General features: G+C 45.6%; 1 protein-coding gene across 4 annotated transcripts in view; it reads left to right on the plus strand.

Moving 5' to 3' along the window:
- The window catches only part of TAC1 (tachykinin precursor 1), a 227,562-nt gene that overhangs the window by 176,349 nt on the left and 24,533 nt on the right, over positions 1 to 26,680 (plus strand). For 3 of the 4 annotated variants that reach the window (XM_078663716.1, XM_078663715.1, XM_078663718.1), the window contains one exon: positions 2,705 to 2,758. The exons of the other annotated variant lie outside the window; for it this stretch is intronic. In XM_078663716.1, the coding sequence (XP_078519842.1) occupies positions 2,705 to 2,758 (54 nt within the window). The remainder of the gene's footprint in view (positions 1 to 2,704; positions 2,759 to 26,680) is intronic. 4 annotated transcript variants of the gene reach the window in all.

Below are 26,680 nucleotides of genomic sequence, written 5' to 3' on the forward strand. Positions count from 1 at the left end.
TTGTTAGATGAGAACATAGAAATGATATCATGACAACTGTTGTGTCTATAATATAAAGATGTGACACATCAGTGACAGTTTATCTATTTTTTTAAAGTTTGTGTTGGATTTAGTCAAATAGAATGCAGGAGGGTGGGGCTTGCAAGTTCAGGTGTTGCATCTTTAGAAGGGCTGTGAGAAGGTGTATAGTTTCTTAAATGCAGAGGTCTCAATACATAACATTTCTGTGCTTCGAATTGGTGTTCTCCTCTCGGGATAGTCAAATGTTGATGTTTATGGGATTTGCACAAACAATAAAATATTAATTAAAATAAGATAATTTATTGGAATTTTCAGCCTGGGTTTGAGGGGTACCTTTGTGTAGAAAATTGTGTGTAAACTGAAAATTCATATGCCTCAATCTGTAGGACCAACATAAAAGAGAGTCGGAAAACACAACGTGCCAGATAGACAGATAGAAAGGTTTTAGTTAAATTGTTGTGCACAACAAAGAGTTATCTTGTCTTCATGTCAACAGAAAACTCCCCAGAAAGCAGTAAACCATTCAGAACTCGGCAGCCAGAATCACTCTCAACCTCCCGTGCCACAATCAGATCTCACCACAACTGAAGGAGCTCCACTGGGTCCCCATCACAAACTAGCACAATTCAAACACATCTCCCACAATTTCAAGACACTACTAACATTGGCACAGCACATCTCAAGAATCACATATGCTTTCATAAACCTTCCAGCCACCTGCACTCATACACACTCCTACTTGTACGTATGCCACGTATACATATACCAGATCCAGAGGTCCACCCTTCTCCTACATCGCTCCTAAAAGAGAAAGAACTGCCAATGAACGTAAAAGCCTACTCCTCATTTCTTGAATTCTGCAAGAATCTAAAGACCTGGCTTTTTGAGTAGTCCCAAGGTGTCACCAGACTCACAGCTGCTCAGCAGCAGGATGCCCTCCTGAGTGATAGTGATCTCTACTAAACTGCAAACATAACATGCAGGCCTTTAATTGCTTTCGTGAGTTACGCATTTAGTATTCAAAACAATACAGTGCATACAACATATATTGACTAAATTAGGCTCATACTTGGGTATTCTGAGATTGCGCAAACCTAAGGGCCCATTATGATCGCGGACCGACTTGAGTCCGTACGCGACCATAGAGGAGGAGGCAACCTCGGCATGGCCTGCGGAGTTCCCTCCTGTCCAATTAGGATGTGACAGCCACCCTGGCGGTCACATCCACTTTTTTTACCATTGCGGCGGGTGCGGCTTCAAGCTGCACCCGCCGCTATGGTAAAAATGCATACATTGCTTTTGTATGCAGAAAGCGGCAGGCACCGTGCGGTGCCTGCCGATTTCTGCACACAAATGCAGACCATAGGTACCCCCCAAGTGCACCCCTCACCCCCCCTTCACCCAGGGGGCCCGCAACGGGCCCCCGCAGTGAAGTTCCACATGCTTTTCCACGGCAGAAAACCTGCCGTGGAAAAGCATTTTTTAAAGCCCATCCTGATATGGCTGGCGGTGTCTGAGAGACACGCCACCATATTAGAGCTTTTCCGCCGCGGTTGTAAGCCAACCGCGGCGGAAAAGCTGCGGACGGAAACCAGGACCCACCAGCCATCCTAATGTGGCGGTGGGTCTTTGGTGGGTCCGCTGCGGTTTTTCCGCATCCTCCGGGCCGGCGGTGGCTTCCGCCGGCCGGAGGATGCGGAAAAACCGCAATCATAATAGGCCCCCTAGTTTGGAAGTAGTAAGCACTAATTCAAGGCATACGGAACAGGATGCGCTAGTGTAGTTGTCTAACATCATGTAGGTTCTTTGGTCCCTATTTAGAGTCTGCTGGATCACAAATGTGGTAGATGTCATATTGAAAGTGCATTATAGCCTACAACACTGGCAATATGGCAGACAGGATATCCATCACGTTTTGACAGACTATCTAATGAGCAACCCTTTGATTAAGTTTCTTGATTGTTAACACTGGTGAATGGGTTGCAGATGTTCCTTGATGAGGTGAGGTTTTACTTCTTTTCTGAAGTTCAACAGCAACTTTGTGAAGTAGTGTGGCTCACTGGGTGAAGTAGTGTGGCTCACTGGGTGAAGTAGTGTGGCTCACTGGTTAGAGGCGGCAGACCCGAGAGCAGAGGACAGCCCGGGACCAGGGTTCGATTCCCGGCGCGGCAGGTTTCTGGACCAGGGTCAGCGGACTCGATAATTCTCTCGCCTCGGTGCCCACTCTGATCAGCGATCACACTCGGCAACTCTGGGCATTAGCTTGCCTCATCTTCACTAACGGCCCCACCAGACCGCCGGGGATGCCTGGTCTCACCCTGGAGATACCCATTAAGGGACCATCTCTCAGGGAAGCCAGGAAGGGTTTCGCAGCGGTCGAAGCGCCTTGGGACCCTACGGGTAAGTAGTGCGCTATATAAATGCCTATACATACAAGGGGGTGCACCTAATGTGTGGTGAAATGGAGTTCAAGATCCTGAACTCATAGCTTGGAAGGTTTGTTTCCCTGTTTCTTTTGTTTAACTACTGATTGGTTAATCATAACACAGTAACTAGAGAGAAAGGGCTTTGTATTTAGAATAAATAATACATCTTTTATGTTCTTTCATTTGTTTTTATATCTCACAAATCATTATGTGCATCTTTCAGTATACTAAAATACCACCCAAAATATATTTTGCAGGGCATAAAACAAATTCCTTTGTTGGACTTATGGGAAAAAGAGCTTTAATTTCTGGTATGTATCCTAACCGATGTAGGTAAATATGGTGTATGTTTATTGTGTTACTTCTTTTATTTCCATAGGAAATTGTCTAGGAAATGTGGCACAGTGCAATAACCCATACACACAGCATATGAATGGTGCACACTCTGTCCCTAGCAAATTTTGAAATTTGCTAACGAGGGATGCCCGAGTTGTGTGCGGTGATATGTAATTTATGCAAGAGATTTCGAATACCATATTTGTTTGAATACTTGAAGGTGCAATTTGTTGCAAGGCTGGTCAGGTTCTCAGGTACAACAAACGAGAAATAGATTTGAAAAACATGCATGTCAGTGCTGTGTAGGAAAACATATATGCAGGATAGATTTTGAACATAAACCTAGTGGGAAATGGAACAGTAGGACAGTGCAATTTGAATAACCATTTCAGTGTTGTGTGAAGGAGCACAAAACTTAAAAAATATTTTCTTTTGCAAATCATCTTGTAGCCTACATGCATAACCCAACAATAATAATTTGATTCTGTACCACCGGCAATTGGATATGGATGGGCTTACTTGGGTTTACTGGTGCTTTACACATTTTCACAAACAAATATTGTTATAGTTGCGATCTGTTGAAATCACAGAGTTTTGGTTGGTATTACCAGAATTGTACACAGTACTATATGACAAGAAACCATAAGGTACAAGATGGGTACAAGCATCAGCGCTATATTATATATTAGTGAAACACAGCCTTTGGTGGAACGTCTATTAAAATGTACTGTGATTACAACTGCATCTAAAACCCAACTGTCACAATAGGAGAGGAGTTGGCTTAACGGCTTGGGCGGTCAACCTCTAATCGAATCTGGGGAACTGGCTTCGAATCTTGGCAATGAAGCTGAACATCCTGTGATTCTGGGCAAATCACTTAATCTCCCTGTGCCTAACAAAAATGAATGTGTCCTCATGTAACGCGACTGGTGCTATGTAAAGCGCTTTGATACCCGATACCTTCGGGTCAAGTTTGCACTGTATAAAACTCTGTAAAAAAATATCCCAATCTCTCACTGTTCGAAATGCAAAGGATGAGTCTTTTGTTGTGACATACTATATACGTTATTAGAACATTGGAATGATGGTAGCTCCATTGAAAACAATAGAGTGCTCCGGGCATATAATGGCTGGTATAAGCCGGAAGCTCCAACATTGCAATGTTTCTTTGTTCACAACTCTGGCTGTGAACAAAGGCTTAAGGGAGCCTGAGGAGATTTCAATCCCCTCACGCTCCTGAAGGTTTTGTTTTATTTGTTAGAACATTCTACCCTCTAGTGGCAGAATGTTCTTATAGCCTTATGGCCCTTCGTAGCTGGGCTATACCGGCTATTAAAGTCCCTCTCCCTTGTTAGAGGCCCTTGCCTTTGTCTCAGGCCTTTAACACTGGAGAGGGTAACCGGTATAGCCCACTACGGTGGGCTATAAGGTTATAATATGGAACAAATTTAGATGTCTGAAGAACTTAGACAATGGATCTCTGCGAACGGCCGTTGGCGACGGTGCCCCACCCGTTTTTCGAACGTTCAGCACTGGAACTGAACGTTCGACGCAGGCAAGGTGTTAAGGATCATTGTATTGTGCAAATTAAAATTTCTCATTGACTTTACTACAAATAACTTGGCTCACCAAATTCACTTTACAGTGCCATCAAAGACAATACATATGGTCATGACGACCAAGATGTAGAACCCCATTCAAGACAGAGCTGCAAGCCTCCTCTGATACTTCTCAAAGTACTGAGTTCACCCTCACTGACCAAGCGTATATATGTGTGGTTAGTCAAATGTCAATTTTACTGCTAACTCGAGCAGCAAAAGATGTTCAGGTGCAAGTATTTTAGCAACACAGAATGGAAAAATTGTAATTGTGACAGGGCCCAAAATAATACGGCCCTCCCCTGGATGAAACCCTAAAAAAAAGCAAAGGTTTCGGAACAAGATGTAAATAGTATTGTGTGTTGAAAGCACTTTGCTGCATCTACGTCAAATGAAGAATACAATGCAACATCCTTTGTATTTTACAGATAGACTTCTAAGATCAGTGATACCAGCAAAATCTGCACCTTCACTATGTCCTCACTCACAAACTTTAGACTAGTCAACCACAAAACATTTATAGAGATTGGAAAAAGAAATGCAGTAGAAAGATGCTCAATATATTGGAGCCCATTTAGTGGAACACCTTTGTTTTACCTCTTAAGTATAAAAAATGATTTAAACAATGTTAATTTTAAACAGTCGTTTAGTTACTAGACACATTATGACAAGAAACAACAGGCCAACCATACCCTTCATGACAAGTATGAGCCACAAAGCTTGCTCTTCTACACTACACCACCCTACAGCTGCAATCCATGCCGCCCACATGAGTCCTCAAGAGAACAGACCCACATGCAGAAAGACAACTAAAATCGGAAAGTACCTGAGATATTACCATGGTGCTACTGTGTCAATAGGGGACACAAGCCTTCAGTATTTTGTATCTTCACACATTGTGGCTGCAAGGTGTTCTCTAACTTTGTGCACAATCCAATTGAAGGGATATTCTTTTCGGTCTCTCACTGTCCTCATCAATGGCCATATATACTAGAACACGAGAGCCAGGGGAAGAAGTGAGGAAAGGAGAATGGGATAAAGGAGAAAACATAGACACGGTACACCCCACTGTGCTTTGTCAATTCTGGTGTCAGGGTGGTCTGCAGCAGGGCCGGTCCTAGGACTTGTGGGGTCCTGGGTGAAAGGGAAGATGTGAGGTCCCTCTAATTTGCATGTGACGTCACAAGAAGTGACATTACTGAAAGTGACATTGCAGGACTATTGATCGTTGTCATTGCTGAAGAGACATACTGTTAACATCAGTAACATGAATTAAAAGATAAATATCCAAATGAAATCCATCTATCTATTTTGAAACTGTATTAAGTGGATGACATAGTCACATTGGATGGGAAAGCTAGACGCAGGTCTCACAAAGATGGCTAGCCTAACTCCTAGTTAACTGTGTGTTACCAAATTAGTGCATAGTAATACTTGGAGCACATTGCCGAAAATAAATTGAATGGCATCCCTGGTAAAAATTATGCAACAGGGTATAGCAAGATAAAGTTGAATTCAGATGCAAATACCTTTTTTATTCTTTTAAGAGCTTCATTAATCAGACTAGAACAAAAAAGGACAGCAGAGTTCTGTAGAAAAAAAACTTTCGGATTTAGGATTCAGAATGTTTATATTCTCCTCACAGGGGATGTAAGTCATGTGAGGAATACATACATTTCTTATAAAAAACAGACAAAAGGAAACATTACAATCTGACAGTGGGGAGCTAAGTAAATTGGTTGGTACATAAAAAGACGATTCCAGTGAAACATATATAGAGTAATTTCAAAGTTCCAGGTTAGTCTCATTGGGGGCTCCCTGGTATTGATTAACAACGTAAAGTTTAGTATCTGCGTGTTTAAAGTAAAGGTATGCTGCATATTTAAGGGGTTTTCATACCAAGGTTTTTCATTTGGTGTCAGACCAGTTGAACGTGGTAGTGGCAAAATGGCACTATTCTGATAAAAATCCATCAATCGCCCCAAAAAGATGGTCCTATTCTTCTATATGTTCATAACTTTATGTGGTCGTCCAACTAGAGAAAAATATGGGGTAGGGCAGTAATGTGAAAAAAAGAATTTGCCATCTTCGTATTATGTCCAGTACACATCTGGAAGTTATTTGTAGAATCTGCCCCGTTTCGCCTACATCCTAATACAAACATGTACATATAGCAGGTTATCAGAAAGCTCATTCATAACTAACAGGGAAATAATACAAGGCAGCAAAATTAGGTTTATACTTACCTTCTGCCTCAACGATTAGATGGTGACGATCCTCTGAGCTGATCAGGATATTACTCAAGACATTGGAGATCAGAAGTAAAGTTAACTTGTGGAGACACATAAAAAACGTTTTTCACAAGGCTCTCTGGTTAGAGAAGAGCAGTTATATCAAATGGGGGGGACCAGGAGTCGTTAGGTTCAGCTTATAAGCTCCTTACTATATATAGTGGTCCAGCAATTCTATGAAAAGATCTCCGGCAAAGTACCCCCTTGTGGGTTCCAGTTGGGCATTGCAGTGCTGGCCCGACAAGAAGCTTGCCCGATGAGGAAGCATCACCCGCATGCAGGTGTGTGAGGGCACTTGCTTCTTTTGCAGCATATTACCCCTCTGATAAACGGTATTTCTAGACCCTTATTCCACCGTCTTTAATAGGGACTGCATACTCTTGTTGGATCAGAGAAGAGCAGTACCAAGATTAAAAACATTGAGAAATACAAATCTGTGCCATGATGCTCTCCTAGACGAAATGTTGGAAGCAGGGTACGTTTTATTTCTTCAATGGTGTCCTTTTTTGCCCTGATATGTCCTTCACTACTAATAATGAAGGTGAACATTTCTGAGAGGAAATTCCTAAAGGTCATGAGGATGTTTTGTCATGTTAGCTAGAATGAACAAGTGTCCCTTGGACTCCAGGTAAAATATTGGGCTTTCATGGAGGAGTGATGCCAGCAAGGCAACACTAGGCAGCACAATTTGCTATCAGGCGCTTTGTCACTCACCTTTCCATGGGACCAGTGAGGCTGGGGTCTAAACCACAATCCGAATAAGACCCATTCGACTTCTGCAGCTTGGCAGAGGCTTGTGTGAAGTCCTGCTAAAAATGTTGGCTTCCTTCGGCCCGAAGAAGTAGGTGGAAGTTGGATGTTTTAAAGTTTGTGTTGTTTCTGCTGAGGTTGTCATCCTTAATTTCTCTTCAGCTTCCTTCCTCCTTCATCAGGTGTACTTTTTTTAGCGTTAGGCCATATCTCTGCCTCTAAATAAACAAATAAATAAAATAGTGCATGGCTACAGCTTATGTCACCAATTACCATTCTAGCGAGTTTGGCATCTTTTTACTCATTGAAAGCCTTTGCTGACAGGCACATGTCGCCATGTGGATTACTGGGCCTTGTGTGTGATTATCACCCTTTTTGGGGTACAGGCACACATCATTCCACTATCACTGTGGCTAAGCGGGGAATTCGTTATTATAATTATTATTATTTAGCGCCGAGACGCCTTCGGGCAATTGTTCTCGCTGTATAAACATCACAAATAAATAAATAATAATAAAAAAAAAATTGCAGTTTGTGAGTCTTCCTCTCACATACCCACACCCATCTCATCCCCTGTTGCTGCTTTCCATAACGTAAGCTGTATCTCGTTGACCATCACGCATCACATAAAAAACATTACACATATGCTCAAAACAACACAACACCCTTCCAATCACACACTTCCAATTACATGTTGTAGCTTGCTATCTATGTTGGTAAGTGCTTCAGCGCCTCAAATATGGGTAGTAAGCACTAAACAAATGTTACAATACCATACAATATCTTTCTTGAAAAGCTAAAATCCCATTAAAATGAATTAGAAATGCTTTCAAATTGCTGCTGTGGGTTACACAGCATTGCATATTAATCTATAAGGCTGCTTGGTGGGGTAGGATGATTTCTGTTGTGATCAATGTGCAACCTCGAGCAGGCTAGCTGACATAAGGTTGGCATGGAAGTTCAGACCTCTCGTCTTTCATGTAGAATTTCATAAGTTTACCTATTTAATGGCTCACTTAACAGGCTGTTTGGATTAGGGTGCAGCAAATTGTTTTAGATTGAGTGAGTGAGATTGTTTTGGAGTGGAGGGTCAGATTGTTGTGGGCAGATGTTTGAGGTATTGGAGTGTGGTGGATTTGAATGGAGTGGGATGGATTGGGGAGGGAGTGGGGTGATTGGAATGGGGTGAGGAGGTGAGGTGGATTGGGTCGTTTGGATTGGGCTGGTTTGGATGGATTAAATTGGTGTGGGGTGGATTGGATTGGAGTGGATTGTGGTGGATTAGAGTGGGGTGAATTGGGATGGAGTGTGGCGGATTGGAGTGTGGCGGATTGGAGTGTGGCGGATTGGAGTGTGGTGGATTGCAGTGTGGCGGATTGGAGTGTGGCGGATTGGAGTGTGGCAGATTGGGTGTGTGATGGGTTGGTGTGTGTCAGATTGGGGTGTGGAGAAGATTGTTTTGGAGTGGCAGAGATTTTTTGGAGTAGCGGAGATTGTTTTGGAATGGCAGAGATTGTTTTGGGGCAGATTGGATTGGCGTGGGGCAGATTGTTTTGGGGCAGATTGGATTGGTGTTGGGCAGTTTGTTTTGGGGCAGGTTGGATTGGTGTGGGGCAGATTGGATTGGTGTGGGGCAGATTGTTTTGGGGCAGATTGGATTGGTGTGGGGCAGATTGGATTGTGTGGGGCAGATTGTTTTGGGGAAGATTGGATTGGTGTGAGGCAGATTGTTTTGGGGCAGATTGGATTGGTGTGGGGAAGATTGTTTTGGATTGGTGTGGTGCAGATTGTTTTGGATTGGTGTGGGGCAGATTGTGTTGGGGCAGATTGTTTAGGATTGGTGTGGGGCAGATTGTTTTGGATTGGTATGGGGCGGATTATTTTGGATTGGTGTGGGGCAGATTGTTTTAGGGCAGATTGTTTTGGATTGGTGTGGGGCAGATTGTTTTGGATTGATGTGAGGCAGATTGTTGTGGGGCAGATTGGATTGGTGTGGGGCAGATTGTTTTGGATTGGTGTGGGGCAGATTGTTTAGGATTGGTGTGGGGCAGATTGTTTTAGGGCAGATTGGATTGGTGTGGGGAAGATTATTTTGGATTGGTGTGGGGCAGATTGTTTCCAAGCAGATTGTTTTGGATTGGTGTGGGGCAGATTGTTTTGGATTGGTATGGGGCAGATTGTTTTGGATTGGTGTGGGGCAGATTAGATTGGTGTGGAGCAGATTGGATTGGTGTGGGGCAGATTGGATTGGTGTGGGGCAGATAGGATCGGTGTGGAGCAGATTGTTTTGGGGCAGATTGTTTTGGATTGGTGTCAGGCAGATTGTTTTGGGGCTGATTGTTTTGGATTGGTGTGGGGCAGATTAGAGTGGAGCAAATTGGGATGTGGGGTAGGATGATTAGAGTGTGACGCAGTGGGGTGGCTTGGATTGGTTTAGGGTGGATTGGATTAACCCCTTCCATGCTCATGATGAGCTCAGCTCGTCATGGCATGCACCTCTCAGGTGCTCATGACGAGCTGAGCTCGTCATGACCACACCCGTTTTCGTTGCTGTTCAGCACAGCAGGGGAAACTAGCAAGCAGCGATGTGGTTAAGTGGGATGGCTTGGATTAAGTGGGGCGGCTTGGATTAAGTGGGGCAGATTGTATTGGTCTAGGGTGGATTGGATTAAGTTGGTCGGATTGGTTTAAGTGGGGCGGATTGGTGTGGGGTAAGGAGGGGTGGATTGGCGTGGATTAGAGTGGGACCGATTGGAGGTGTACTGATTGGATTGGCGTGGGGCAGATTGTTTTGGGGCAGATTGGATTGGTGTTGGGCAGTTTGTTTTGGGGCAGGTTGGATTGGTGTGGGGCAGATTGGATTGGTGTGGGGCAGATTGTTTTGGGGCAGATTGGATTGGTGTGGGGCAGATTGGATCGTGTGGGGCAAATTGTTTTGCGGCAGATTGGATTGGTGTGAGGCAGATTGTTTTGGGGCTGATTTATTTGGTGTGGGGCTCATTGTTTTGGATTGGAGTGGGGCAGATTCTTTTGGATTGGTGTGGGACAGATTGTTTTGGATTGGTATGGGGCATATTGTTTTAGATTGGTATGGGGCAGATTGTTTTGGGGCAGATTGGATTGGTGTGGGGAAGATTGTTTTGGATTGGTGTGGTGCAGATTGTTTTGGATTGGTGTGGGGCAGATTGTGTTGGGGCAGATTCTTTAGGATTGGTGTGGGGCAGATTGTTTTGGATTGGTATGGGGCGGATTATTTTGGTTTGGTGTGGGGCAGATTGTTTTAGGGCAGATTGTTTTGGATTGGTGTGGGGCAGATTGTTTTGGATTGATGTGAGGCAGATTGTTGTGGGGCAGATTGGATTGGTGTGGGGCAGATTGTTTTGGAGCAGATTGGATTGGTGTGGGGCAGATTGTTTTGGATTGGTGTGGGGCAGATTGTGTTGGGGCAGATTGTTTAGGATTGGTGTGGGGCAGATTGTTTTGGGGCAGATTGGATTGGTGTGGGGCAGATTATTTTGGATTGGTGTGGGGCAGATTGTTTCCAGGCAGATTGTTTTGGATTGGTGTGGGGCAGATTGTTTTGGATTGGTATGGGGCAGATTGTTTTGGATTGGTGTGGGGCAGATTAGATTGGTGTGGGGCAGATTGGATTGGTGTGGGGCAGATTGGATTGGTGTGGGCCAGATAGGATCGGTGTGGAGCAGATTGTTTTGGGGCTGATTGTTTTGGATTGGTGTGGGGCAGATTAGAGTGGAGCAAATTGGGATGTGGGGTAGGATGATTAGAGTGTGACGCAGTGGGGTGGCTTGGATTGGTCTAGGGTGGATTGGATTTACCCCTTCCATGCTCATGATGAGCTCAGCTCGTCATGGCATGCACCTCTCAGGTGCTCATGACGAGCTGAGCTCGTCATGACCACACCCGTTTTCGTTGCTGTTCAGCACAGCAGGGGAAACTAGCAAGCAGCGATGTGGTTAAGTGGGATGGCTTGGATTAAGTGGGGCGGCTTGGATTAAGTGGGGCAGATTGTATTGGTCTAGGGTGGATTGGATTAAGTTGGTCGGATTGGTTTAAGTGGGGCGGATTGGTGTGGGGTAAGGAGGGGTGGATTGGCGTGGATTAGAGTGGGACCGATTGGAGGTGTACTGAGCGATTATGTGTTAAAGCATTGTCCAGCTACAGTACTTTCCTTCTGCCTTCCACCACACCCCACCATCCCTGCCCTGTTAAACAAGACCCAGGTGTAGCACAATCATCGGCTGTCAAAACAGTATCTATGAAATCCCCCACAGGTAATTAAATGGACAAGAAATTCACAGCCGCTCAGACATAAGTGAGGGACTCAAAGTGTACTACAAAGCAGTCAATCTGCTTCATTCGCGATAAGAGGGGCCACGGAGCTACCTGCTGGGGAAATTGAGTGGTAATCAATTTTTACTCACTTAGCTGCATTTACTAGACAGCCCTCTAAGTGTATCACTGGTGGCTTAGGCTGGGAAGCAAGCATGCTAGTCTCTCTGGGAAATAACATGTAATAATCTAACAGTAGAGGGCTGTGAGGCCAAGGACAGGCCCCCCTGTCCTGGGCCCCCCAGCACTACATAATGGCTACAAAGCCCTGTGACAGGGGCCCCACATCTGGACTTTGCAGCCTGATGGAGAGCTGTGAGGCACACCAGCCCTGGATTTTGCAGCACTAGATAATGGCTCAAGTCCCAGGGATAGGGACCCCACACCTAACTTTTCAGCCTGATTCAGTGCTCCGAGGCCCATAGGAAAAGGACCACCTCCTATGTGACTCAAAGAAATAGGGAGACACTTTACCAAACACTGCCCGACTGTGCCAGTCTGAGCTGGATGCTCCCTCCTTCCCTCATCAACCTCTCCTTATCTGTTAATGTCCGGCTCCTCGTGGAAACAAAAGAGCCTTCTGTCGCCTGGAAACGGAATACACAAAGGGCAGATCAGTTCTTCGCCACAGGTTTTGAACAGTGGTGCTGCCCCACACTCCTCTCTGAGACCCAACATAATTGCTAACTTTGTTGATCTCACGTCCTCTACACCTTGTTTACCCTCCCCTCACCATTCACGCCTAGGAATGCTACCATGCCCTGACCAGTGAGTTCAAGAAACCTCGCTCATAAACACATTAGCAATGTGATCGAGTTAGGAGAGGGGGCCTGGGGGAGTAGGTGAGCTGACGGTGAATGTGTGAAAGTGGGGCCCCCTGTTATTGAGCTGAGCGCGGGGCCCTGGGCAGCTGCCAACACTACCCATGCCTAGCGCCGGTCCTGGTCTGCAGGTTGTAGTGGATCTCTACAAGACTAGGAGGTGCCTTAGTTAACTTGTTATTGCAACACTAAACATAACTACAACCGTGAAAATAATATACTTTAATCGTCTCCATGAATAGAAACCTCGGTGCTTTTATAGGTAAGTGGGAATTCATGAAAGCTAAACATAAAGAATCCTATATTTCATCCCTAATGCATACACACACATCTCTCTACTTTCACTTTAAGTACCTCAAGCTCAGGCACTAAACACTCTTTCGTGAAAGTTAACTGTGGTTTTACTTCTCTGCTGTTGACTTGGAACATTCTGTCATTAGTTCAGTTCATTTCATTAAATTTTATTCGATTTTATGTTAAAATAATAAAAGTGTGTATCACATACAACAGTAAATCAAAAAAACGTAACAACTCCATATATAGGAGTAACAAGTCAAAATAAAACCTCAGATGAAATTAATAAAAATTAATCAAAAGATTAGTTGAAAAAGAAGTTAAAAAATAAATTAGGCTACGTGCACCCACATTATCCCAACAGCAACTAGTGCCCAACATTACAGGCTTAAAAGGTGGTCGAAAAGACTACAGAGAGAAAACAAAGAAACATACTTCTGGTGTCATTAGCAGCTGTAAGTAGAGGTACGCCGGTCTAATTTGCCTAAAATGTGCCGTAATCAAAAGTGGTATGATATAATTGTGACAAGATAAGCAAACATTAGACACACTAGTACAATGTGCATGGAGTCAAAGATCGAGGTATTATTGCAAGTACAAATACACAAATTAGGCAGTTTATACCAGGCCCCCTTCAGCAACAGAAGCTACTGGAAAATAGCCAGCCTTAAGAATGTTAAAAGACGCAGGCATCTGTTGGACGTATTCAGGAGGAGATAGGGCCCTATTCCACTGACAGATTTAACCAAGGTTCACGGTCTGCTTTATCAAAGCAGAATTCTCCCGTTCAATGGCCACCCTTTGGAAGAAGGTCTGTTTGACCCTTGCAAGGTCCTTTTTTTAATGTCCCCTGGGTTTTAATATAGGTCTGGACTCCTTAGTTCCTTGAACAATTGTTTTTAAACATTGTAACCATGGGATATGAGCTACATTATCTAAGAGCAACCAATACTGAAGTATGATCCTTTTAAAATACAAATCCTCTGTGTACCAGACTTAACACCACAATAAGAGGGGGTGAACTGGTATACGATCTGCAATATATGGCATGCCCAAGTCTATGTGTGCAATTACGGTGGAGATTCCTTGACCAATGGCCATCATATTTCTCAGGAATGTATTCTCTATTACCTGGATACAGTCCGTATTAGCATACCCCAAACCTTTGCTGCCAAAGGTAGCCATCGGGACACATTTGGCCTTTTGGATGTAAAGTAAAAGTTTCTGAAACTTTTGCACAATATGCCTAAGAAAATCCTGCAGCCCGGAAATGGTTTTTTGAAAGGACCTTCTATTTTCAGTTAGAAGAGTTTTCCAACTAAGTCCTGAGTTAAAGAGCAAGCCCAGATAGGGAACATTTTCCACCCTGGACAAGGCCTGACGCTCAGCTGACGGTTTACGACATGGGGTGTTCTTAGGGTCTATTACCATAGAATCTGATTTTATAAAATTAGTGGATAAATCCATGCTACACATAAAATCAACAAAAGCATCTGCTAAGCATTGCAGGCTCCTCAAATCTCAGGCTCAAATCAAAATCAACAAATCAAATCAAAGCATATCTTTTAGACGTCAGTTGAAGACTTGACTTTTTAATGAAGTGCTTTAATCTCTCACTCATATATTCTCCCGCTTGTCTGCCCTGTTAGCTCCGGGACACTCTAGCAGCCTAGCGTTTTATAACTACTTTTTTATTCGATTTGCGATGCGGGCAATTAAAGCCCCATTGTCGGCGTATACGAAAACTGGTATAGTCTATGCCCGGCTTTGGGGAAGTCTGATCCAATATCATTAATGCCTCCCCTAGGCGATAGATATACATGATGAATAGAAGAGGGGGCAAGAATACTTCTTGCAAAATGCATACACACACATCTCCCTACGTTCACAATAAGTACTTCTTCAAGCTCTGTCATTAAACACTCATTTGCGAAAGTTAACTTTAGTTTTACTTCGCCGCTGTTGAACTGTAAAATAAGGAACATTAACATGCTGTGATTACCTACACTTATACAGCATATATATTAATACCGGAAACCCAATACTTTATACAGAAAGGACTTGTATAAAAGCTGCACGGTAGCGGGGTAACTGTAAAATCACATACATTTTTACCATTCATACATTTGCACCTGTGCGATGCAATTACAAGTAAAAACCCCAGGGAATGGGAAATTGCTGTGTTGTACCAAATTTTTCCCCATCAAAAAAGAAATGGGGAATTAGGCTTGGCTGTTTCTGCGGCCCATGCATCATGCAACGTTTACAACCAGAATTACCAGTGCAGAATGCTCCCAGCACTTGAGCAGCTTGAATCAAATCAATATCCACACTCTTAAATGACCAACAGCTTCCCTGATAGCCAATTGGTGCTGATTGTCTAGTGCTTCCATGCACTCAAACCTAACTAGACAGTACGGGGAACTACCAGCCCCACTTTCTGGCAATTTTTTTTAACTGTACTGAATGGACCATTAGGTTACCCACTGTTATATATTTGATATTTGTATATTGCACATCTGTTGCTAGTATGGCCTTGAGCACTCTCATCTTCTTTGATTAATTGCATGCCAGTGGTTGTTTGGCTGGGAAATGCATGGATTAATTGTTCCCAATATGGGAAGAATAAGGTGTTGTGTGCGGCTTCAAGTGAAGTTATCTGCCTTTGAGGCTGAGTGCATAACACTATGACTAATTGCGTAGAGGTGTTACAGCAATGCATATTAAAGTAAATGCTGCACATTCATACATACCACGGTAAGCCATTTGGAAGGCTAGTTCTAGTATGGCTAACTAAGGGGCTCATTTAGAGTTTGAAGGAAGCTGAAAATTCTCCAAATCTGGAGAAAACTCTCTTACAGAGTAAAATCCACCAGAGGAATGTCCTCCACCATAAGAATACGGTAATGGGGGAAATTCAACTGGTAAATTATACGATTTTCAATTCCCTCCAAACTCCTTATGAGGCCCAAAGTATTTAAGTGCTTAAAGATAGATAATGTTTGGGGATACTAGGATTTTCCTTGAGATTCTAGAAGCAAGCAATAAACGTTCGGAGGAAGGAAACTAGCCTGTTTGAATACTTCTCCAGAATGAGCAGTGGGATTGTATTATTGGGTTGTAGACAAGAATATAATCCTACAATTTAGTATATCAAAACTGTGTTGACTTCCCAGTGCAAAATGCAGGATTAAGAGGTCTCAATCTAAAGATGGCTTATTCAGCAAATCATGTGTCAAAACTTGCATTTGCACAACATCTGTTGCGGAAACACGGTCCATTTAGGTTATAGAACTCAGTAAGCAATGTTTATGGCTTTGAGGACAGGCCTGAGCGTAGTCCACGGAGTTTCATTATGCGGAACTCCGCAAAGTGACAAAAAAACCTCTGTTGAGTTCTGCAAGATTTTGCGCTGGTCTTCCTGCCGCTCAGGTAGAAATTCTCTCCAAGCGGCAGCTCATGCTCGCCAACTTACCATTTGCCAGCAGGGGAAAACTCAGCTGTACTACGTGGAGTCGAGTTTTCTGCACTCCGTGAGCTCAGCAAGTCCTATATCAATGCTATTTTCTTCTTGGCATTTAGGTTTAGATGATTACTTGTCATGCAATCAAGGCTTGTTAGAGGGGAGAATCCCAGTGCAAGGCATTCTGGTGTTTGAATCACAGAGAAATTCTAACTGCATAATTCACCTTAACATATGTGTTCTTTGAGTATGTGTAACATGTATGGCCAAATAACTAGATCATGTTTGGACAAAGAACAAAGCAAATGATGCACAGTAGAATGGTAATAGAAGAGCCCTTTGGATCTCTAAATGAAGAGGTGGGAAGGATAGATAAGTTGGAAAGAAAGATAATTTGGGCTCACTTTGAGAGAAAAGAGAAAATGATGTTCAATTCTTCACCCTGAATTCCCAACATGAAGAGCTAGAAAGGAGTAGCATGGTGTATCACATCAAAAGGTGCAGATATATTTAACAGGATAAGTGTATCTGTACCATTTCCTTCTACGTATGTTTTGAGGTCAACAATGGTGGCAATGTGTTATAACTGTCCGGTAACAAAAACAAAAGTCAATTTAGGATTTGGCGGGAAGGGTGTTGAACTCAATGAACTTCATAAGCTGCACTTTCAATGTGCTTTGCCTTGAATGGTTCAAGTTAAAATGGGTACAATTTCAAGACCTTTGGCTGAAAGTAACAAGATCATGGAATTTATTTGCAAGACTAGACCTGGTAGAATTAAATAGGTGTAATCTGAGATGAGTATTTACAAAGGAAGCTTTAGAATAAAATGAGGGAGGACAGTAACTGACAACAAATGTCAGCAAGGTAAGTCTAAAAATCCCAGGCCATTTCCTCAGAAAATGTGACCAGGAAGACAGAGAGCTTCATTGATGGAATACAATTTTCAGATTAAGCCTCTATGCATCTGAATTCCATTACAATCATGGAAGCTGGAGGTATAGTAATTTTTTGAACTTTCCACATTGTTACCCTGTCTGTCCTAAGGTAGCACAGCCAACACGGGCTATATAGGTTGTCTCCTTGATAAGATCCATTGCTCTATGTTCACTGATCCAGTTTTCACCTTTCTTGATAGCAGGCTATTTGGTGGTCATTTGAAACATCTAAATGTTCTAGAAGAGGGATGATTTTTGAGAAAGGCGATGGAGCTGAAGACATATGAGATCCACTGATCTAATTTTATAATGGTGCAGTTAGGCAGGATAGATCTTCCAGAAGCGAAGTGCTAGACTGAGGTGCTTGTCCACGACGTAATGTTTTTAGTTGGGTTACTCTGTACACATAGTTTTTTTTTTGTGAAAACTTTTTATTGATTTTAAAACAAGAAAACAAAAGAACAATATAAAACAAGGCAGCACATTAAAACGTGTCATCACGTGGCCCATGGGGGGGGTACATAAAGGAATCAAGCAGTAGTGGAATCAATAATTGGGGGGGGGGAGAGGGGGGGGGAAGGAGACCAAAATATATACAAAACAACTATAGTCCTGCGGAGGAAACGTCAGGTTGGGAGGAAGACAAATCAGCGTCAAATTCCGACATGGGGGGAGTACATATATCTCCGCGGTATGCGTTCCATTGGGTCCACACTTTCCCCCACTTGCCTGGTTTGCCACGGGAAACATACACAGTTTTTTCTCGAAACATGCACCAATCCATGTTTTGTGTCCACCCCAGAAGTGTCGGAGGCTTCTGAGCGCCCCACAATTGGGCAATATCACGCTTGGCCACCATGTTGCCCAAGGTCGCCCAGTGGAGCTGGGCTTGATTGTAGTCATTCGGCTCCCAGACATTCAACAAGCATCTTCGCGCTTCAGGCATTAATCGCACTCCCGTGACCTCACTCATTACTTCATGCACGCGGTTCCAATAACGTATCACAGCAGGGCATTCCCAGATAATATGAAGGAACGTAGCCACCATACCGCATCCGCGCCTGCACAATCCATCCATCGAAAATCCCATTCGAACCAGACGCGGGCCAGTCACATACACCCTATGCAAAATTTTTAGTTGGACGAACCGAAGACGTGCCGGGATAGCCACTTCCTTCGGGGAAGAAATCGCGGACTGCCAGTCCTCATCATCGAGTTCTAGACCATCTCTGGTCCACAACCCTCGAAGACTATCTAGTAAATCAGTCCTGGTATTGATCAACTTTTTGTAAATTAGCGAAATCGTGCTATCAGGAACGTGACCATCCAGAATCCGATCCTCGAGCGGGGATGCCTCCGGCACGTCCGAGCCTAGTGGGAAAACAGACAGGACCGCATGCCGGACTTGCGCATATCTGAAGAATTCCTTATCATTCAGCCCATACTCAACTTTCAACTCCTCAAACGTCTTGACCCTGCCCTTGATCCATACGTCATCTACCCTACTGATCCCGATCATGTCCCACCGATCAAATCCCTTCGATTGCCAAAGGGAGCCTAGTTTATCCGAAGCATATAGTGGGGTAGCCCGGGTCGGCCTGTCGGCCCATCCCGTGGCCGCCGTAGCTCTACGCCACACCTGCACTGCTGTTTTGGTGGGGCCTGTAAGAGACCCGCCAGCTGATTTCGCATATAGAGCCCTATTGTAGTCCCCACCGGGTAGCAACCATCTGTCCATCGCAAAAGCCGGGTTTAGTGGGGGGGTGTAGGTGCCATGGTTGATGGCCCCCAATTGAGAGGCCCAGTAATAGCGACGGATGTCCGGGAGGGCGACGCCGCCATCGTACCAGGGGAGTGTAAGCTTCGAGAGGGCGATGCGAGGACGGCCCCCCCATAACAGTTGCCTCTGTAGACTCTCAATTTCACGAAAATATTCCGCTGGCACTACATCAAGCGTGTTTTGAAGCGCATAAAGGAATCGGGGGAGCGACATCATCTTAAACAACGCAGCTCGTCCCAAGGGAGAAAGGGGGAGTCTGCTCCAAGTCCCGACATCCGCCCGAAGGCGTCTGAGAGGGGGCAGCAGATTGTGCTCATACCGAAGTGTGGGGTCCAAGGTGACAAAGATTCCCAGATATTTGAAACCATCTAGTACCACCGGAATAGGACAATCACGGGGCAGGAGAGGAGTATCACCGGAGAGAACATAAACGCAAGATTTAGACCAATTTATAACTAAGCCGGAATTCTTACGGAAAGAAGTCAAAACGTCGAAAAGGACGATTAACGACTTTCGGGGCGATGTGAGGTACAAAAGGATATCATCTGCATACAGAGATACACGGTCTTCAAATTCCGGAGACCATCGAATGCCCTTCATGGATGGTTCCCATCGCAGCCAAGCCGCCAGTGGCTCTAAAGCAAGGGCAAACAAGAGTGGGGACAGAGGACATCCCTGGCGTGTACCTCTACCGAGAGCAAATGGGGCCATTCACCACTACCTGGGCTAAGGGAGCAGCATAAAGCAATCAAACCCAACGGATAAAGGTGGGCCCAAACCCGAATTTGGAAAGATAGGGCCATTCAATCGTGTCAAACGCCATGGTGGCGTCCAAAGTTGCCAAGATGGCCGACTCTTTCAATGTCCCCGCTCGCGCGAGAACTCCATGCAAGCGCCGAAGATTAAGTGCCGTATTGCGATGTGGTATAAATCCGGACTGGTCTGGATGAACCAGATCGCCTATAACAGTCACCAGATGATTAGCAAGAACTTTGGCCAGGATCTTGGGTTCAGCATTTATTAGGGAAATAGGCCTGTATGATTCGCAGCGGTCACGTGGCTTACCCTCCTTATGAATAACCACTATGGAAGCCAATCTCTGGTCAGGAGGAAGAAACCCTTCCGCCAGTGATTCCAAAAACATAGATCGCATATATGGTGCCAGCACATCCGGACGGAGTTTGTAGAGTTCTATAGGGAGTCCATTAGGGCCCGAGGCCTTCCCGGAGCGGATCGAACGGATAGCGGTCGCAACTTCATCCGCCGTGGGCGGAGCTTCCAGCAGGTCCCTCTCCGAATCAGACAAGCATGGTAGCGAGATATCGCGTAAAAGCATGTGGGAGTCCTGCTCCGGTCTATCAGACACAGGGGAGTACACCACCCGAAAATAATCGGCGAACCTCTCAACAATCCCAGCAGGGTCCGTGATACTATCACCATTCGCGTCAACTATAACAGGAACCACTCGACTCGCGCAATCTCTCCTATCCAACCAAGCAAGCAACTTCCCAGCCTTATCTCCCACATCATACAGACGTCCCTGCTGTTCACGACTCATCTCCTTCGCTGCATCAGTCACCAGAGCTCTGTACTCATGCTGTTTTAGGTCCAACAGATGAAGCCTCTCAGGGGAGACCCCAGCATCAAACTCTCCCTCAAGAACGGTGATTTCAGTCGCAAGACGAACAACCTCCTCTCGTCTACATCTCTTAACATTGCCAATCGACGAGAGGGCCTGCCCCCGAATTACAGTTTTGTACGCCTCCCACAAGGAGACAGAAGAGGATACTGACCCCACATTTTCGGCAAAATATTGATCAATTGTTTTAAGTAGTTCCGCTCTAATCTTAGGATCACGGAGGTACCATGGGTTGATCGGGGCCACTCGACCCTCCGATCCCCCATGCGCGTTCACAACCAACCACAGTGGGGAATGATCCGAAATACCCCTGGCAAGATGTTTCACCTCCCCTATACGGGAAGTCTGGGAGGAGGGCATTAAAACATAATCCAATCTCGAAAGGCTGCCGTGGGCCCCAGAGTGAAAGGTATACTGTTGTTGCCCAGGATGATGTAAGCGCCAACAATCGGTCAGCCCCAGCGCCCCCATGAAGTCCCCAAGCCAGGATTGGAACTTAGCGAGAACTCGGGGAGGGTAACGATCGCACATCCCCGATACTACTGAATTAAAGTCTCCCCCGACTACAAGCAAACCCTCGGGGATTCCCAGAATCACTCTTCCCAGATCTGCATAGGTCGTAGTTTGAAGACCTGGGGGTATGTAAACAGAAAATAATGTAACCACCCTACCCTCCCAGCGCCCCACAATGGCGGCGTATCGCCCTCTATCATCAAGTATAATGTCGTCAACAGCGAGTGGGAGGGAGGTCCGGATTAGAATGCCCACCCCTCTGGAGCCAGAAGTGAAACCTGAGTGTGCAATGAGACGATAGCCACGCCTATTCATGGCGTGGCACGTATTACCCAGCAAGTGCGTTTCCTGCAGCAAAACCACATCAGGGGACAAGCGTCTCAGTAACTGCAAGACCACTCCCCGCTTAATTCTGTCTCCCAGACCATTTACGTTCCAACACAGTATCCGTAGTCCCCTACCCCCCATCCCAGAGTCCACCCCAAGTCCCTCCCCACACCAGCCGTGACACCACAACACAGAAGACCATCAGCATTATGCCTTGAAATAAACAAAGAAACACATCCCTGAACTTCTCAACCCCCCAGAACAACATCATACCCCCCACCCCGCACCCCTGCGTTAGACTCAAAAGCCACCCCAACTCGCAGCGTGCCTGTCGCCCTAACATACAACTAATCTACGAAAAGAACCCCAGAGGAGGAAGTCTCACCCGCCCCTCACCCACACCCCAGTAAGACAATGGAGTAGCAGTCATTATCAGTATAGCATCGAACCACTGCCGAAAGTCAAAACGTTGGTCCGGGAGCCGATGTCGCTCCCTATTCCTGCTCCGTCGGGCCGCCCTCCGCTCCACCGGAAGGTTCCGATTGTTCAAATCGCCCTCGTCCCGTAGGCAGCGAGTCCAACCAGTCATTAGCCGCTTCAGGATGGTCAAAGAAAAATGTTCTGTCGTTGTGGACGATACGCAATCGAGCCGGGAAAAGCATGGCATATTTCATGTCCCTTTCTCTCAGTCTCTTCTTCACTCCTTGAAATCCCAGCCGCTGCTTCTGGACTTGTTGGGTGAAGTCCGGGTAAAAGCTGACCGCAGCGTTCTCATATTCAGTGGGGCCTGATGTGCGGGAAGCCTGCAGTATCACATCTCTGTCACGAAAGTTGAAAATCCGCGCAATGATGGGGCGCGGAGAGGCACCCAGCTTGGGCGGGCCACCCGGGACACGGTGGGCCCGTTCTACTGCAAAAAACTTGCTCAGGCCCTTGGGCGCTAAATGATTTAGGACAAGGTCCTCCACCAGTAGGTCCACTGCTGACGATTCCGTCTTCTCCGGGACACCGACCAGTCGGACGTTGTTCCGTCGTGCTCGGCCCTCAAAATCGTCCAAGCGACGGGAGAGATAGTCACAGGCGGATCTCAGATTATCGACCTCCGTCTGTAGGTCAGAGACGTCTGTGACAAGACTAGTAGTCTTCAGGTCGAGAGACTTGACCTTTTCGTTGGTTTTTGCAAGATCCGCCCTGATCAGAGTGACATCTATGGCAACAGTGTCCAGCTTGTGGGTTAGGGCCTCATACTGTTGTCCCATCGCGGCCTTCATCCCAGCAATGGCGCACATGACGTCTTTCAACGACGGGTCATCACCCAGCAGGGATTCGTCCTCAATGCCGGCCGGGGGTTTATCCATTCCGCTCGGAGAGCTCTTAGTGAGGGTATATCGGTCCATGACGTTGGATTGGACAGAACCTCCTCGAGCTGCCGGTCTGGTCTTGCGCCTCTCCGCTTCAGGCTTGGTGGCCATCTTAGGTCGCGTGCCCCGGAGGGTATTCTGAGACCTCGTGAAAATGGCTACACTCGATGTGTCCGCAGAAGCTCAGAGAATAAAGTGAGGACCAGTCACTAGGCAAAGAGCAATGAAAGTCCGGATCTCCGAGCGATGATGCGAATAGTTGAGTGAAGCAAGCAGCCAGGGCTACCAAGGCAAGGTCAATGACGTAGGATCGTCAGAATCGAAACTGAAAGTAGAAGACCGGGCAAGGGAGGTTAGCACAGGCCGTTGTTATTCAATTACTACCCGGCTGGCAGAGTAGGCAAGCCCGGGGCAGTGCCATGGAGCAGGCCGCAAATATTCAAAAGTCCATATCTTCGGTTCCCGGAGACCAAATCGAAATTCGCAAATGGATAAGTGATCAGCAGGTTCTCGAACACAAAAGCCCATCGTCCAAATCAGGATTAGTTGCAGGATAGTCGATGGAGGTGGCGAAGGTCCGGGAGCTCTGAGCTCACGCGACCATCTTGGGTGCGCGCTAAGCTCCTCCTTGTCTGTACACATAGTTGTCTCAGGGCCATTGTCAAAAAGCTGATACACGGCTGAAGAAATGTGTTATTCATAACAAAAATAGTGATTTTATGAAAATATATAAAATATTTTGAACATTTGTGATTTAATGACAAATGTGCACCTGAGAAAGTGTAATAGTACATGGGTAGAATTGTTGCTTAGGGCTCGATTCTATTGCAAAGAATGACAGTGCATATTGAATGTAGAAGTATTGCACACTTCAAAATGGCGCTGTGTTTAAGAATTAGCGCAAGGGTCCTTTCTCTGTTACCGTGAAGGAGGAATGCTACGAAAACATGTTGTTTCTGAAATGTTATTGACATAGAAGAAGGCATTTTGTCGAAACGCGACCGTGTCTGTTGCTTGTTGTTGGTCAATTGGTAAATAAAGCCTTTTGTTGGATACCCCCGTGAGTGCGGAAATTTCCTTTTTGAACACGAAGGATTTGGAGCGAGAATAAGTAGCAGTGTCCACCACCGCTTTCCGCACCCGTCTAAGAGAGCACCGTGTATGGTGGAAACCGGTGCGTGCACATATACTTAGGCTGACATTTCACTCGTTCAAAACCAGAAAAAAATGCAGCAGTTACAGTTCACTGAGCTTAATATAACTTGTGCCCCCGCATTGCACTGTTTATGACCTCATATGTTATATCACTTATGACATGGTCAGTGACATCACTGATGACATCTCAAATAACATTACTGATGACATCATCCAGTGACTATGACTATTTTTAAACAGTTTATTAAAGGTAAATATTTCTACCAAGGTGTATTGGTGAATCAGTGAGTGTATGAGTGCGTGTGTGCATGATTTAATTGTTGCATGACTGACAGTATAGGGAAGTGATTCAGTGTCTCAGTGAATATCAGGGTGAGTGGCTGGTTGTGTGAATGTCTGTATCAATATATTAGTTGGTGTGTAAGTTGCAGAATGGGTGTGTGAGAGGGTAAGTGAGTTGCTATATTTATGAGTGATTGGTTATCTGAGTATCTGTAAAAGTGTCTGAGTGTCTTTGTGGGTGGGTGAGGGTGTGTGTGACTGCCTTCATGGATGAGTGATTGGGTGAGTCAGTGGCCATAAAGGTTAGTGAGTGTGTCTGTTAGGGCTGTTTGGGTGAGGGAGTATGTGTATGGTTGTGTTGGTGACTGAATGCATAGGTCAGTGGTATGTGGGTGAGTAACTGCATATGTGAAAGACAGTATAGGAGTGTGCTGGAGTATAAGAGAGACTGTATGTGTGAGTGAGTGAATGTAAGAGTGGCTGTATGGGTGAGTGTATGCTTGTGTCAGTGACTGTACAGGTGAGTGAGTATGTGTTGGTATCTCTATCAATAAGTGAGTGGGTATGTGTATAACTGTATAGGTAAGTGAATTTGTGATTGACTCTATGTGTGAGTGAGTAGGTGTGTGAGTAGCTCTATGGGTGACTGACAGTGTATGAGTGGCTGTATGGGTGTATGAGTAGTTATATCAGTGGCTGTATTAGTGAGTGTGTTGGATTATTAGTGGCTGTATGGATGACTGAATTGATCTGTGTGTAGCCAATGAATTGGTGAGTGGGTATGTATGCACTGGTGTGGGTGTGTCAGTGGTTCCTAGACTGCTTGTGAGAACGTTGGAGTGGGTGTATGAAAGGTTTGTCCCAATGAGGTCGCACACTGCTCGTCCCATCAGCGTGTGACCCCGGAGCATGATGGTCGATGTAGTCAGTATCAGCGGATGCGCTTCTACCCGAGTGTTGAATCTTGAGGGTGTTCACTAGTGTGCTTGCCATCCCTGGACACGTGTTTCGCGTTCATTAACGCTCATCAGCAGGGATTAGGCGTGTGCACGGGGTTGCTGCGTGGGCTGCCGAAAATATTCATAGGTGCAGATACCTCTTAAGGCGCGCAGATGCGTTGTCTCGAGGTCGTCACCTCCAGCGGCTCAAGGCAGCCTGTATAAATAGTATGTCCGAATGAGGTCGCACACTGCTCGTCCCATCAGCGTGTGACCCCGGAGCATGATGGTCGATGTAGTCAGTATCAGCGGATGCGCTTCTACCCGAGTGTTGAATCTTGAGGGTGTTCACTAGTGTGCTTGCCATCCCTGGACACGTGTTTCGCGTTCATTAACGCTCATCAGCAGGGATTAGGCGTGTGCACGGGGTTGCTGCGTGGGCTGCCGAAAATATTCATAGGTCCAGATACCTCTTAAGGCGCGCAGATGCGTTGTCTCGAGGTCGTCACCTCCAGCGGCTCAAGGCAGCCTGTATAAATAGTATGTCCGAATGAGGTCGCACACTGCCCGTCCCATCAGCGTGTGACCCCGGAGCATGATGGTCGATGTAGTCAGTATCAGCGGATGCGCTTCTACCCGAGTGTTGAATCTTGAGGGTGTTCACTAGTGTGCTTGCCATCCCTGGACACGTGTTTCGCGTTCATTAACGCTCATCAGCAGGGATTAGGCGTGTGCACGGGGTTGCTGCGTGGGCTGCCGAAAATATTCATAGGTCCAGATAAATCTTGGACGACGCACCTGCGTGCCGGTTCTGGCATCGAGGCCTTTGACTGTTGTGTGGCGGCCTTCTCTTCCACCCCTAACGATCTTTCTCTACTGATGAGGGAAGTTATCCCGAAACCCGAGACATGTCTCGGGCGATATCCTAAAACCCGGGAATGTATCGGGTCTAGAGATTCATCAGTCCAACAAGTACTGACTTGCACCCACCTGGGTGATCCACTAAAGAACTACAAGTACCAGAGTCCCGAGGGGCGATCCGGAGGAGGGGCTAGCGGTGTGCGCTCCATTGATGACTAAACGGTGTATGAAAGGTTATTTTGGATGTGAGTGGGTGTGTCAAAGATTCTGTGGATGATGTCATCAGTTATGTAATTTGAGATTTCATCAGTGATGTCACTGACCATGTCATGAGTGATATAATATGTGAGATCATAAGTAGTGCATGGCAGGGGCACGAGTGATAGTTAGCCCAGCTAAATATAAGTGCTGAATATCTCTGGTTTTGTATGAGTGAAATGTCACCCTAACTATAACATCCCTGTAACCTTTGGGTTTTCCGGTGAATTTCTAAGCTTTTTATTATTCTGTTTCCTAACTATAATATCCCTGTAACT

The sequence above is a fragment of the Lissotriton helveticus genome, chromosome 10, assembly GCF_964261635.1.
Source record: "Lissotriton helveticus chromosome 10, aLisHel1.1, whole genome shotgun sequence".
Taxonomy (NCBI): Eukaryota; Metazoa; Chordata; class Amphibia; order Caudata; family Salamandridae; genus Lissotriton; species Lissotriton helveticus.